Genomic DNA, 15,149 nt, shown 5'->3' with positions numbered 1-15,149 from the left:
GGGGTGCAGAAAATTAAAGATTGCTTTACTTACCTGCAGGTCAATCAAGTCTTCGGATAAACACCAGAAATATAGCTTGATCAAAATAGGAATCACTCCTGTAATTTGATTAAAAAGGTTTTATCGGGAAAGTTAGCATGGGAATTTGCTACAGTTCCTCTACCTCAGTTAACCAGAGTCCTACTACCACCGAGCAATTTAGTTCCGGTATGGCTTCTTTTCGTTCTTTTCCTATTTTTACAACTGGGTCTGGGTTTGTTCTGAGGGGCGGGAGGATTGTTTGGTTCTCTGAATTTTAAATCAGGCCTCTGCATAATAAGCAGTAATTAATTATTCAAGATTGCTAATAAATGAAGAATCATTCCACTTCAAATTTGGTAGTCTTGAATTAGAATCCCCCTTTTTAAAATTGTTCGTATTCATTGCAGTGGCAGTGTCACACACAACACGTTACACAAAATCTTCTAGCGACAGCACAGTTTCTGGGAACAGTAGATTCTCGGCAGGCAGTGGAGGTGATGAGGATTGTCCATCTGGACAGATATTGCCCCACCCCAATCTAAGGATTTTCTCCTACTCTGAACTTCGGGCTGCGACAAGAAATTTTAGAAGTGATACAGTGCTGGGAGAAGGCGGGTTTGGGAAAGTTTACAAAGGTTGGCTAGACGACAAGTCCACCACCAAAACTGGAAATGGATCTGTAATTGCTGTTAAGAAGTTAAATTCTGAAAGCATGCAAGGAGTTGAAGAGTGGCAGGTAACCACTGGTTTAGTAAATTCTCAGAGTTTATTAAATTTCTGATAACCAATTCGTAACTGTTTGTCATTTATCTTTGCAGTCTGAGGTGAATTTCCTTGGAAGGCTTTCACATCCTAATGTTGTCAAGCTTTTGGGATACAGTTGGGATGAGAAAGAGCTACTGCTTGTTTATGAATTCATGCAAAAGGGAAGCTTAGAGAACCACCTTTTTGGAAGTAAGGAATTAAACTAATGCTATAAAAATGTTGGCTGTATTGAATTGGCCCGCAAAACTGGTCCTCCCTAGTAAGAGCTGAATAATTCATTTTGTTGAGGTTTGTTTGTGTAGGGGGTTCTGCTGTACAGCCACTTTCATGGGAAATTAGGCTTAAGATATTAATTGGAGCAGCTCAGGGTCTTGCATTCTTGCACGCATCAGATAGAAAAGTTATCTACAGAGATTTCAAGGCCTCCAACATATTGCTTGATGGGGTAAGTTCTAATATTCGAGTATCAGTTTAATTTATATCACTTTGACGCTTTAACAAGATAGTTTCTATCTCATTTATGCACATTGCAAGTTTGTCCATACGTTTTACTGTAGAGGTTTGATTTATTGATATTGCTCAAAAAATTTCTCAGTCATACAACGCCAAGATATCTGATTTTGGCCTGGCGAAAATGGGTCCAACGGCTAGTAAATCCCATGTGTCAACAAGGGTTATGGGGACAAATGGTTATGCTGCTCCTGAGTACGTCGCCACTGGTAATGAGCTAAAGACTTTGAGCTTTCATGCTAAAAGCAAATAGAGGTGGCACCAACAGATAGCTGTTCATGCTCTAATGTCATTTTCTTTTCTACCAGGGCATTTGTATGTGAAGAGCGACGTCTATGGTTTTGGCGTTGTTTTAGTTGAAATGCTTACGGGTTTACGCGCACTTGACACAAATCGTCCAAATCCGCAACATAATCTGGTTGATTGGGTGAAGCCACATTTATCCGACAAAAGGAAGCTGAAAAAGATAATGGATTCACGTCTGGAAGAAAAATATCCCTTCAAAGCTGCAATTCAAACTGCGCAGCTTGCTCTAACATGTCTTGAAAATGAACCAAGACAGAGACCATCAATGCAAGAACTAGTTGAGAAACTGGAGCGCATTGAGTCGGTTATAGAGAAACCCAGAGAGACCAGAGCACATTCTAGACGTCAGGCAGCTAATCGATATGCCCACCAAACGTTGCAATCTCGTTCTCCACTTCTTCCAAGGCAAGATGTGAATCCAGCCTATCCACTGCCATCTCGGAAACTTTAGCTAGCTGTACTGTCTTTGCACACTTTTCTCCTCATCTTATGCCCCCTAAGACTCGAATGCATTTGCCATTGTAATAGTAGTTCAAGTTATAGAGATTAGAATATGGTGCCAGGAACTGTTGGTTTTTTACTGCTGAATTGTAATGTGAAGATAATTGTTTTGTACATGATAGATGTTTTCCAAGTTATTTCCTTCATTTGAGTTGAGGCATTACGTAATAAGCTGAGAATTACAATATTTTTATGATAAATTTAATTAGCTCTAATCGCTAACCAAATGTTAAGCAGTGTCATTGAATTTTTAAGTTTCAATTGAGTCACGGAATTTTAATTTGTCTGAATTAGATCATTGAACTCCAGTTTAATTTTAAATTTGACGATACTATTGTATTCTCCAAATAGACAAAAATAATTAGTTGGCATCAACGCCGTTACGTGGTGTTCTAAATTAAAAAATAGTCAAATAAGAATTATGACGTCTTTGAATTTAAAGAGTAAATTATTATTATTATTATTATTATTAATTTTTTTTTAACACTTTACGATGTGATATAGAGTTAATTTTACATATAAATTATATAGAAGATCCACAGCAGCATAAATGCTATAAACTCATTTATGGTAGAAATTTTAAATTAAATTAGAATTTAGTGATAGAATTTGAAAATAAATTGAAGTTAGTAATCCAATGAATCAAAGTTTAGTGATTCAATTGATATTTCTCTGAAAATTCAGTGATTTAATTGATATTTCTTTGAAAATTCAGCGACACACATTTACCTGGCTCCCCACAACCCCCATTCTCTGAACTGGAAAATTTTCACTATGAAACCGCGATCCCATTTGGCCCCCATTTTGTAAAAATGAAAATGGATAAAAATGTATTTTTTTGAAAAATGAGTGGTTGAAAAAGAAGGAAATTTTTTTGATTTACGTGTAATATTATTTTATGGAAAATTGTGTGGTTGAAAACAGGAATGAAAAAAATGAAATGCAATGAAATGAAAATTAATGGGGTCAAACGAGGATTGTTGATATTGATTGTACAGTTTAACTTCAAAATTGAGATAATTGTTCCAATGGTTACTGAACTTAGATCCATGTCTTTAATTGACACTGAAATTTAAAATTTCGAGTTTTGGTCATTAAAGTAAGGTCTATATTTTCGATTGCTCACTAAAATTTAAAATATCAATTTTTAATTATTGAACTTTGAAAAATGCTGTACATTACTCACTGTAAATTCGACATTTTTTAAAACTCAACATTTATGCCAATAAGTAACGTATAATATTTTTCGAAGTTCAGAAATTAAAACTTGACATCATTTTAGTTAACAATCGAAAACATAGACCTAAATTCAGGAATCAAAACTCTTGACATTTTATTTTTTTGAGCATATTTAGTAGAAATTTTAATCTACTTAATATCAATTTTTTTACCGTTATTTTACTATTTTAATCAATATATTTAAATTCTTCTCTCACAAATAGAATTTTTCACTAACGATTAAAAATTAATTAATAAAATTCCCACCAAGCCCTTCGTAACAAGACATGGACTGAGGTAAGGGACATTGGAAAAATTAATTCTTCAAAATTAGCAATCCTGCGTTTCCAAATCTTCAAGCGTATATAAAATCCTCATTTTAATTCATGCCGAAGCTCGTCGATAAACGAACTCTGTGATTCTTCCCCTCTCTGATAGGTCTACCATGAGAGATCCTCGTCGAAGATTATTGATCTCTGTATTAGTTCTGTCAATTTTCTTCCTCCCGGTAATACATAATAGAGAATCTTATTTTTGTATGATTAATCGTTTCGATTTCGTTAGCGCTTTTTTAGGTCACTGCATTGGATCTTATTCTCCTATATGAACTGTTTATTGTATCTCAAATTCATCGTGTACTGTAGACTGGTAGTTGGGTTTTCTACTAGATTAAATTGCCATGCTTGCTGTGTCTGTTAAAGTTGCTAGAACATTATCTGTCCTATATGAGCCTCCATCGATGTTAAATATTTTGCGTAAAAAAAATAAAAACTCAACAATTAGGGTTTAATTTCTTATTGACTTTCTGATTTGATGCGTGTACCAAATGTAGTTGTCAGTTCATTATCTAGGTTTCATCTGCTGGGAAGCTAAGATTAATTGTTGTGAAGACTTGTCAATCTTTATCTACTACCATATTGTATATATATGATTGCAGCATGTTTTACTGTGTTCCTTTCATTCCCTTCTGGTTGGAAAGATTCAGTTTCTTTATTATATTAGTGCACAAGTATTTTCCTTCATATTAACTAGTGTCATACTGTCAATAATAAATTGGGAAGATATCGGCACTGTTTGTAAAGTTTGACGGGTTTGTTTCTTGGGGACACACCTTTCCTTGTTACATTGGCGGCCTTCTACATTTAGAATTGTTTGACTCTGTATAGCTTGTCCGTGTAGGTCATGATTCGTGTTGCTCAAGTCAGAGCAGAATTTTCAGATATGTCATCAATGTAATGCTCGTTTTTCCTAAGATTCTCTTGTTTCGGTAGGATCAAACTTTAGCACGGTTACCATTATAATTATTTGTTCATGATACTGATGTTATAATTTCCTGTATTTTGCCCACCTTTATCAGTAGACGAGAGCATGAGGGAAAATTTCCACTCTATGACTGTCCAGGGTGTCTCAACAGACAGGTATTAATTTCATTTTTTTTTATTTACTACCCAGAGATACATTTATTTAGGAAGAAATATACTTTCGTAGTTAAGTGCTTGATTGTGAATTTTTTATTTTTATTTTTTTATTTATGAAATAATTAATAAAACATAGATGGATCCAGATAGACTGGCATGATACAGTCATGATAGTCGTACAATAACTGGTGCAAATACTTTGTCCATGTCTCTGAAAGTATTTTACTGCACAAACTGATGTTACACTTTACCATGGGCTGATGACTGCTTGACAGGATCAGAGTAATATGAGTTCTGCTGCCCATCCGGATGAAAAGGTAATGAACTTCTTTCTTCTTCTCATGGCAGAGATCAGGATGATGATTTTTATCACTACTTTGTGCAGGATATCGATATAATTGTTACATACAGTGATCCTTCTGGTGCTGTTCGAATTAGCAGTGTCAGATCCAGGGATTTATCTGCTTCCTGGGTGTGGAAAAACCCTAGTAATGAGAATTATAGCCTGACGGAGAGTTCACAGGTAACTTTCTTGGTGCTAACTTTATCTCTCTCTTTGTCCAGTTGCCTGATATTTTGAGATTAGTTCTTATTATATAGGTCACTTTTTCGATTGTATTTTTTCAGGTTGCTGATGATCCCTTTCGATCTACATTGAGTTGCAGGGAGCCGGGCAGGCATACCCCTAATGATCATCAATATGGAAGTGAAATGCGTCATCCACAAGCATCAGCTGTGCATCCACTGAAACTCAAACGACGGGTGAAATGTCAACGTATTTTATATGCTTATCAGGTGTATTTTTTAATTAGATTTTTATTCTAATGTTCTCCATCCTGCAGATGTTACGAAGAGAAAGGAGGGAAAGTCGGACAGCAGAGCTGATCCAACAAGACAAAGAGATTGATAACCAGATGCAAGAAGCTGCAATCAAACGAGCTTTGGAGCTTGACACCACTATCAAGGGTAGATATAGTATTTGGAGGAAAGAATATGAAAATCCAAACTCTGATTCCACTGTAAAACTTATGAGAGATCAGATCATAATGGCCAGAGTTTATGCAACCATTGCAAAAGCTAAGAATAATATTATGCTATATGATTCTCTAATGGAACATTCTAGAAAAAGTCAACTTGCTATTGGAGAGGCAACATCTGACTCTGAACTTCACCCTAGGTCTTGCTACTTGAACTCTCTTGGGTAAATATGTTTAGGCATTGATTGGCTTTAGGCTCTTACAGAGGACCTTTTTTTTTTTTTTTCCTTTGCATCAGTGCTCTAGATCAAGCAAAAGCCATGGGTCACATCCTTTCTACTGCCAAGGACCAATTATACCATTGTATGACTATAGCAAGGAAGTTGCGGGCCATGCTTCAGTCATCTGAAACGAATGTAAATGAACTGAAGAAGAAGAGTGCATTCTTGATACAGCTAGCTGCAAAAACTGTCCCCAAACCATTGCATTGCCTTCCTTTACTTCTCACAACAGAATATTACCTACGGGGTTATGAAGAAAAGGATTTTGCAAACAGAGAGAAACTTGAAGATCCATCTCTATACCATTATGCCATCTTCTCTGATAATGTGCTTGCAGCATCTGTTGTTGTAAACTCTACTGTGCTGCACGTAAAAGAGCCTGAAAAACATGTTTTCCATATAGTAACAGATAAGCTGAACTTAGCAGCCATGAAAATGTGGTTTCTTGTGAATCCTCCTGCAGGTGCAGCGATTCAAGTCCAGAATGTAGACGATTTTACATGGCTCAATTCTTCATACTGTCCTGTTCTACGCCAGCTTGAATCTGCACGAATGATAGAGTATTATTTCAAGGCACATCAGACATCATCTCTCACTGCTGGCTCTGATAATCTCAAGTATAGGAATCCAAAATACTTGTCCATGCTGAATCATCTTAGATTTTACCTTCCAGAAGTTTACCCAAAGCTTAATAAGATATTGTTTCTGGACGATGACATTGTCATTCAGAAGGATCTGACACCTTTATGGTCTGTTAATCTGCAAGGGATGGTAAATGGTGCTGTTGAAACCTGCAAGGAGAGCTTTCATAGGTTTGATAAATATCTCAACTTTTCTAATCCAAAGATATCTGAGAATTTTGATCCCAATGCTTGTGGCTGGGCATTTGGTATGAATATCTTTGATTTGAAGGAATGGAAAAAGCGTGACATAACTGGAATATATCATCATTGGCAAGATATGGTGAGGAATTATTTGATTATTATCTCCTCCATGTGGTGCTTTCTGCAAATATAAGTAGGCGCGAATTTTTCAGAGTAATGCTATTTGCAGTCGCTCACTGCAGTAGTCGCTCTACGTGGCATACACATGGTAGGTGATTATTTGATGCATTAATGTGGTAGTTTTTTTATTCATCAATGTATCAAATAACCACCTGTCATGTGTATGTCACGTAGGGCGACTGTTGCAGTGAGCGACTGCAAATAACATTATTCAATTTTTTATTATGCCTTTCATTATGAATGAAAATGATATTTCCTTTTAAGCGTTATAATATATCCATCTCGAAGTTGAATTAGATTGTGGAATAGCGCCAGTCTGATGGCTTATTAAGTAGGAGTTTATATGTTTTTCATTCTTTTGTGTGGAACCTTGCTTGAATGCATTTGATTGCTCCTGCTATATGTTGTTGCTGCCTCTGTTATTCCAGAAAGGCATCCTTTGGTGTCAATAATTTTTTTCGTCTTCTGGCCCCCAAAATCAATTGCTTCTTCCCTATGGTTGTCAGAGTTAGTGTAACCTTTGCTAGGTTGATGCTCGAGAAAAGGTTTTCTAGCACAAAATCCTCATTTATTTTTTCCATTTTTCTTGTTAATTTCTAAGTTCTAACTACAGTTCTCCTTTATAGAAGGTACACATTTGTTAGCATACATGTGTGCCAAAAAAACCATCTTCCATAATTGATCTGTAACCAGGTGTTTTTTGAATATCCTCCTTTAATTCTTTTATAAATCATGTGACTAAATAGGACTCCATATGGGATGTCCTCATGACAAAGCTTTAAGCATTACTTTTTCTTCTCTTTATCCAAAACCTCAGTTTAGCTTCCACCTCGACTGCTCTATTTCTCTGTATGCGTGCATGTGCGTCTTTGATCCCGAACTCATGTAGATTTTTGTTTGCAGAACGAGGATAGAACTCTTTGGAAACTTGGTACATTACCTCCAGGGCTGATAACTTTCTACAATCTGACCTATCCTCTGGATCGGAGCTGGCATGGTTTGGGACTAGGCTATGATCCTGCTCTTAACCTCACAGAAATAGAGAATGCCGCTGTTGTCCATTATAATGGAAATTATAAACCATGGTTGGATCTTGCCATTGCAAAATATAGATCTTATTGGTCTAGATATGTGATGTTTGACAATTTATATCTTCAACTCTGCAACATTAATGAGTAATGGATGTTCTTTTTCTAGTAAATTTAATTTTGTATTATCTAGTGTAATAGTGTTGATGAGAATTTTGTTTTAATACATAATTAGAAAGTCGCATTTATTCTGGCATTATTTCTCTCTTCTTCCCCATCCTTAAAGATTTTCTTACTCTTTGTTAAGGGATTTGAGAATCATATCTTCCAACCATACTAACAGAAAGGTTTCTCGTATCAAATTTGTCTCTAGATTATTTGCCATTTAAAAAAAAAAACAAAAAAAAATTGATATAAATTCATAATAACTGTTTCTTTTCCTGTCTTGGTGTCATAGCGTTCGTATTTTTTCTTCATACGTTTTGAAGTTTTTGGGACATCTTGTATTTATCTCCCAGCTTTATCAATGTGCTGCTGATATGCAACGTCTATAAGTATGTAATGTCCATCCTGCATTCGACTTCAAATTCTTCACGTTTCTGTAACAGTATTACTACAGATTATCCATTGAATTTTGAGAAACCGGTTATGGCATAATCATGGAGGTTAAGTACAGAGGAATTGACAACCAGCAGGTCATTTCTCCTAAACCTTAACAGGGACTGTAAATGGACTGGACAACGGAGAGAAAAGATACCTTAATGTCATCAACAGAGTTTTCAATATCGCCAACCGTTTGGCAATATTCTAGCTTTGGAGTACAAAAACAAACTTCAAAACCACAGGACTCATGAAAACTACCTAGGATGGGTCACTACCCCCAAATGAACTTCCAAGGTCTGACTAATAGGCTTGAGTCATGGGGAGTTTAATTGTTTACCTCGTGGACGATTTGTGTATTGTGTATACCTATACATTCTACAAGATCAGCATCACATGTCATCAACTCTATCGGAATCATCTATATTGAAATGCCTCAAAATCTCACATTAAAGCTTTGAAGCGCGGTGAAGTTGCAGACTGAATCCGAACTTTTCAATTCACATTTAGGAGTGTCTATATCATGTAATCCCTGGTTGTTATTCTTTGTCACTTAAGGCCGAGCTTTGGTAGAGGCATGCTCACTGAAAACTCTGTGACTGTAGGATCTAACCCGAGAAGTTAAGAATCTTCTTGGCCAAACTCATTCAATTGAGTATCACTCCATGATCTCTTTAGCATAGCTCCAGTTTGCTCTCATGATATATAATCTACATTGCTGGAGGCATTGACAGGGGAGGACGATTGCTTCACACCTGTGGAACAACAGAAACTTGAAACGGAGCTATGACTGCCAGAAGGAGATTTTGACATGGTGGTTCTGGGGCTAAGCAAGCTGCCCTCTGGCTGAGTGTTCACGTGTTGTAAATGACCACTCATCTTTGATGAGGATAGGTGGCCAACTTTTGGTAAATTTAGATTATTGAGTTCTGGGAACTTGTTATAGAAAGAACTGAGTTGAATACCACCCTCGCCACCCTGGATTGAGTCGATCACAAGCCTCAATGAGCGATCAACTTTCTTGATCTTCCGAGAAGGCCACTGTGTGATTCCATAACGTCTGCAAATTCTTGTTAAGGTTGTTGGACACACTGCAATAATATATTGGATTAGCAGTGTAATGTGAGATGGAAATAGCCTTGCTGTTCATCAGATAAGATTGACATTGCACCTCAAAGCATTCTATTGAACTAGTGAGAAACTCGGCCAGCCACAACACTATTATGTGGATGCCTTAAAACAGAGAGATTGCACAGAGCAATATGAAGATGCTAACATCTCTCCATCTCTTCATGTTAGATACATCATAAAACCGGAGTTCTTTGAAGATTTGATGGGAGTAGGCAGAGCAACTACGTAAGAGTAACTGGAAAGACCGGGGTTATTAACATGACAGTCTAATTAATATTCAAGAAGGAAAGGTACAGTTATTTTCATATAAGTAATAACAGTAAACACTTCAAGTTCAAATGCTCTGGGCCAAACAAAATGCCAGTAGTCATCACATTTTTTCTGCTTGCTCATTTCTACTAGAAAATTATCGTAGAAGTCTTGGATCCGTCTCGCCTATGAAAGTCAGGATGAGGCGAGGAAAGTAAAATTGCATTGTTTTAACCACCTATTGATAATGAACTGGGGAAACAGATATAAAAATAATTAAATTGGGAAGTAAAACATATTGTAGGATATTATTTTGCAAGATTGCTGTTATGAATAAATATAGAACAGTCAGGAAATTCAAGCAATTCCTGTCCAACCAAATGCAGAGAAACAGGGATCAATAACAATTTTAAGGATTCTTAGTGCTTATCTAGACTACCATACACATGCTTGTACTTGAGCTTATTCAAAGTTGCCAGTAAAATGTCTTCCTGACAAGAAAACTAATTTTGTGAATCGCGATGAATGTTGTCATACCTCCAACATTCTTGGCAGCATCTTTTAGGCCCACAGCAAAGTATTGCTTGAGTACTTGCAAGCTTGTGGTCTTCTGAGTCTTGGTCCGTCTCTTTTGGCCTGTTATTTTAGCGCCTGAGGATAGATGCCCACCAACAGAGGAACAATCTCCACTATCCTCAGCACTTTCTTTGGGACCAGAATCTTGCTGGATGTGGTCGTGTTATAAAGATGAAAGCACGTTATGAAACTCCTTATCAGAGTTATCCCATTGGGTTGCCATATTGAACTCTCTGTTGTTTTTGGTCATCTGGATAATCCGGGATGAAGCAGGGAAAGAGGGTTCTTGTGAAGGAGAATTAACCAACTTTGGATATATTTGCTCATCTAATCTACCAACTGCAGTGCCAGTCACTTTTCTACCTGGCATTGGCAATGATGTTTTTGGCAACTCATCATCTGTAATGACGTGTAAATTTCTGCAAGCTTGTTGTAGCACAGACGATAATGAGTCAAGCGTCTTCTTTTGGTCTAAAGCATTTTTGCAATTAAGAGGCAAGAAGAACTCCAGAACAAAATCAGCATTTCCGGTGTAAATACTTCTGAGGAGTATTGCTACAGCAGCTAAGACCCTCGCATGATGTGAGAGAGGATATTCTGTCTTGCTGAAAGCTGTTATGTCCTCTGAGAAACATGGTTGATTCGTTGTGGATGCTTTACCAACAACCTCTTCACCTTTAAGTAAGTGGTGCTCAGAGCATGCCTCAAGAAAACCAGGAACTAGTGGATCCGCCACATAGCTGGCCGAGTCAATTGTTGAAACACAATTTGCATAGTTCTCATTGGAGTGCCTGCAGCAGCTTTTACCTTGTTGAATACGTGGCGTCCATGTCTTCGCCAAAGGCAATTTATGTGTGTTGCAGGCACATTTCAAGATGTCTTTAATCTCTGCTAAAGCAGCTTGGTAAGACTCACTGCAGTCCTCCTATAAAATCACACCTCAGACGTAGGGAACGGAATTAAAAGTTGAATATTATATAGCCTTTAGGAAATATATAGCCTACCTCCACTCTGGGAGGAATCAGGATATTAGAACTCTTTAGATCAACACCATGGAAGAAAATTATTTTATGCAAGGGGGGAAAAAAAAAAAAAATAAATTAGAGCAATTACACTTTTTGCTATTTTACTGGATGATAAGTTAAAGGCTAATTAGCACAAAACGTCCATACCTTTGGAGGTTTTTGTGGATAACGTCCCTACCTTTCGTTTTTTGGCGTAGAATGTCCCTACCTTTACCATTTTTTGCGCAGAACGTCCTTCTATCAATTCCCCGTTAAAATGTTCCGTTAAATCAAATAAAATGGATCTTTTCTTTTTAAAATGCAGGGGTAAGATCGTCCATCTAATATTTTCTTCACTGTGTAATCTCTCCCACCTCTTTCTTCTTCAAATGTTCAAGAAAAAGTAGAGTAACATGAAAAAAAAAACTTGAACAATATTATTTCATTCAATAAATTAGGGAAAATGACGTGAGAATGACTGCATTTCTGGTAGAAAATATTCATGACTGCTGTAATACTGATTGTTCAAAACATTTTGGAATGCTATATGAAAAGAATGAATATGTGGCTAATAAAAATGAGATGTTCATCCTCATTTTGTGCTTACAAAGGGTGTAAATAAGAGGTAAAGTGAAAAGGCCAATCAAAGTATGATTTTGTAAATGGACAATACATGTGATGGAGTAGAGAAGATGATGAAATATGAACGTGTCTTCTCCCCCATTTTAGCATAAAATTGAATTGGTGATAACAATTCCTACCTTGATAGTCTTTGCGAAAAACATCCTTACCCTTACAATGTCCCTGCACAAAACATCCCTACCTTTACATTCTATTTGCGCAAAACATCCATACCTTTGTTAAAAATTGTGCAAACCGTCCCTACGTATTTTGAGCCAAACAACCTGTCTAAACTGTAGCCAAATACAATTCTGTTTATCCCTGCAATTGAATGTTCGTAACACCTAGTTCGAACACAGCAAAACCAATACTCAACATCCAAGTTCAATAACAAAGTGCAGTAAAATCATCACTCAACAACCAAGCTCAATAACCAAACTAAGTTAAATGAGTATTTGACAATAATTAAAGAGTGCTCATTTTTGGATATCGAGTTTGGAGAAGAGAAAATGTCACATAATCAGAAAGTGTCTATCTCTATCCAGCTGTTCAAAATTATACACCTCTTATTTACACCCTTCGTAAGCACAAAATGAGGATGGACATCTCATTTTTATTAACCACATATTCATTCTCTTCATATAGCATTCCAAAATGTTTTGACAACCAGTATTACAGCAGTCATGAATATTTTCTACCAGAAATGCAGTCATTCTCACGTCATTTTCCCTAATTTATTGAATGAAATAATATTGTTCAAGTTTTTTTTCATGTTACTTTACTTTTTCTTGAACATTTGAAGAAGAAAGAGGTGGGAGAGATTACACAGTGAAAAAAATGTTGGATGGACGATCTTACCCCTGCATTTTAAAAAGAAAAGATCCATTTTATTTGATTTAACGGAACATTTTAACGGGGAATTGACAAAATGACGTTCTGCGCAAAAAATGGTAAAGGTAGGGACGTTCTCCGCCAAAAAACGAAAGGTAGGGACGTTATCCACAAAAACCTCCAAAGGTAGGGACGTTTTGTGCTAATTAGCCTAAGCTAAATATATATGAGAAAGCTTGAGATCAAAGCTACCAGTGCAAGAAATTCTTGCATTACTGAAAAATAAAGTGATGGGAGGTACAGAGGGTTCTTGGATGAACAAATGAAAAGAAGTTAACTCAGATGAACATTATCTATAATACGATAGAAGAAAATGAGGAAGAAGATGAGACCTCTAGAGCTTTGCAGACATGTGCAAGTTCAGGGCGATAATTAACATTTTGACTAGTTGTCACAATCTCAACTACCCCCAAGCAATTCCCACTTCCTCGTTCAAAACCTGGAAGAGCAAGTGATCCTCTAACATTATACGCTGGGCATACTTAATACGTGAATACTCTTCATCTTTCAAAAAGCAAACATCTGGAGTCCATTCTGGCAATTTGTTCAAGAAAACAGGACCAAGCAACCCAATGAACTCCATAGAATCTTCATCTGCTGCAAACTAATAATTTTGGGAAACATTTCTATATTCTGCATGAATTTCGCAGTTTGGATTCAATGAAAATGGTTGGTCCTTTGTTGTAAGGACTTCGCAGCCTAGGGAGCCACATCTGAATAAGGCCATCTTTATCTCTCACGAATTCCTTCAGGTACTCTAAAGCCTTCTTCACTGAGACGGTAAGGTTTGGATTTCTATTTGGTCCAACCGACATCAATTTATTCACTTCAGTACTTTCGCCTGAAAATATGCAAATTGACTTAGAGATGCTGAAGGAACGAGTTTCTGGTTTTTGCTTGACCTCTAGCATCTTCGCTTTTTTGGGACTAAATTAGAGATGGATTGTCAGAAGTGTTTGTAAGCAATTAAACCCTAATGTCAAGATCTTAGAGTTCCATGATTTTCACATATGAGTAATTTGATCGAGTAACATACCTTGATCCATGAAGATAATTGAAATGTTTTACATCTGTAAAAGAGAAACTAGTGAGATTAAAGAAACCGTTCTCTCTCTTTTCCTCACTATTATTGAATTGAATTAATTGATAGCTTTTCATTCACGTTAAAAGGTCGAAAGAGGTAGTTTTTTTTTTTTTTTTTTTTTTTTTTTGGTGTTTGTGTGTCAAAAACTACCCACTTTCACTCAAAGTGGACAGTTTTCTCAATGGGCCAATCAGATTTTAGTATATAAACCAAATTAATTAATTCATTAATAATATTACGTAGGGTCACATTAATTGGTCTAACATTCTTCCACTTGGCTTGAGTAATATTACATCATTATGTGGTCTATAATATAATGCGCATATGAAAAACTAAAATCCTTCGTACATTGGTTACTTAATATATCATCGTTAAGTAATGACGAATAAGAGTCATGGCGGTTTTACACCATCATTTCGGTATAATTCCTTCCATGTACTACAATATTAGTCCTCACTTAACATGATACGTAATGAGAAGTTTCCAATAATATCTTTAAAGGGTTATCCCTGTCAGCATTCACATAATTCATTCATGTACATGTACCAACGATTATGACAGGAACAATATTTGTCAAAAACAATACATAATTGAGCTCAAAGTGTCAATACATAAGCATAATAAATTAAATAATAATGTTAACGATAATTTTCAATAATGCCCATCCTTTCAACATGTTCATTAAATGTCTTTGGTGGCAAACCTTTCGTTAATGGATTTGCAATCATAAGATTGGTGCTAATATGCTCGATTGACACCTCTTGTTTTTCAACCTTTTCTTTAACGGCAATGTGCTTCAATTCTATGTGTTTAACACCTTTAGAGTACTTTTCGTTCTTTGAAAAGAAGACTGCTGCAGAATTATCACAATACAGTTTCAGTGGCTTGACTATATTGTCGACGATTCCAAGTCCTGAAATAAAGTTCCACAACCAATTTCCTTGAACTGTGGCCTCAAAGCATG

The 15,149-nt window shown here is 36.3% G+C and overlaps 2 protein-coding genes and 1 pseudogene across 5 annotated transcripts; 2 read left to right on the top strand and 1 right to left on the bottom strand.

Annotated features, from left to right (window-relative positions):
* LOC111410509 (probable serine/threonine-protein kinase PIX13) lies at positions 1-2,249 on the top strand. The gene is made up of 6 exons (XM_023040874.1): positions 1-207; positions 429-757; positions 840-975; positions 1,089-1,231; positions 1,382-1,505; positions 1,605-2,249. Exons 1-6 carry the CDS (start codon positions 138-140, stop codon positions 2,051-2,053), a joined length of 1,251 nt encoding a protein of 416 aa, XP_022896642.1. The 5' UTR covers positions 1-137; the 3' UTR covers positions 2,054-2,249.
* Positions 2,250-3,627: 1,378 nt separating this feature from the next.
* LOC111410507 (probable galacturonosyltransferase 3) lies at positions 3,628-8,288 on the top strand. Of its 4 annotated transcripts, XM_023040870.1 has the most exons (9): positions 3,628-3,829; positions 4,501-4,553; positions 4,679-4,739; positions 5,015-5,056; positions 5,125-5,262; positions 5,367-5,501; positions 5,582-5,916; positions 6,015-6,960; positions 7,905-8,288. In XM_023040870.1, exons 1-9 carry the CDS (start codon positions 3,767-3,769, stop codon positions 8,178-8,180), a joined length of 2,049 nt encoding a protein of 682 aa, XP_022896638.1. In that variant the 5' UTR covers positions 3,628-3,766; the 3' UTR covers positions 8,181-8,288. The 4 variants fall into 4 exon arrangements, with proteins under 4 accessions (XP_022896638.1, XP_022896641.1, XP_022896639.1 ...); XM_023040873.1 differs by lacking the exon at positions 4,501-4,553 and having other exon boundaries at positions 3,746-3,829; XM_023040871.1 differs by lacking the exon at positions 3,628-3,829 and having other exon boundaries at positions 4,501-4,588.
* A 368-nt stretch (positions 8,289-8,656) lies between these two features.
* LOC111410506 lies at positions 8,657-14,204 on the bottom strand (annotated as a pseudogene).
* Between the last annotated feature and the right edge of the window lie 945 nt (positions 14,205-15,149).

The sequence above is a fragment of the Olea europaea genome, chromosome 15 (genome assembly GCF_002742605.1).
Source record: "Olea europaea var. sylvestris chromosome 15, O_europaea_v1, whole genome shotgun sequence".
NCBI classification, from domain to species: domain Eukaryota; kingdom Viridiplantae; phylum Streptophyta; class Magnoliopsida; order Lamiales; family Oleaceae; genus Olea; species Olea europaea.
The sequence above is the reverse complement of the archived record's forward strand: the minus strand, read 5'-3'. Positions and strand labels throughout refer to the sequence as shown.

Coding starts and splice junctions, on each gene's coding strand:
- LOC111410509 (XM_023040874.1), top strand. CDS start 138: ATGGGAATTTGCTACAGTTCCTCTACCTCAGTTAACCAGAGTCCTACT. Junction 1,232..1,381: donor CCAACATATTGCTTGATGGG/GTAAGTTCTAAT, acceptor AAAATTTCTCAG/TCATACAACGCCAAGATATC. Junction 1,506..1,604: donor TCCTGAGTACGTCGCCACTG/GTAATGAGCTAA, acceptor CTTTTCTACCAG/GGCATTTGTATGTGAAGAGC.
- LOC111410507 (XM_023040870.1), top strand. CDS start 3,767: ATGAGAGATCCTCGTCGAAGATTATTGATCTCTGTATTAGTTCTGTCA. Junction 4,554..4,678: donor TTTTCAGATATGTCATCAAT/GTAATGCTCGTT, acceptor CACCTTTATCAG/TAGACGAGAGCATGAGGGAA. Junction 6,961..7,904: donor ATCATCATTGGCAAGATATG/GTGAGGAATTAT, acceptor TTTTGTTTGCAG/AACGAGGATAGAACTCTTTG.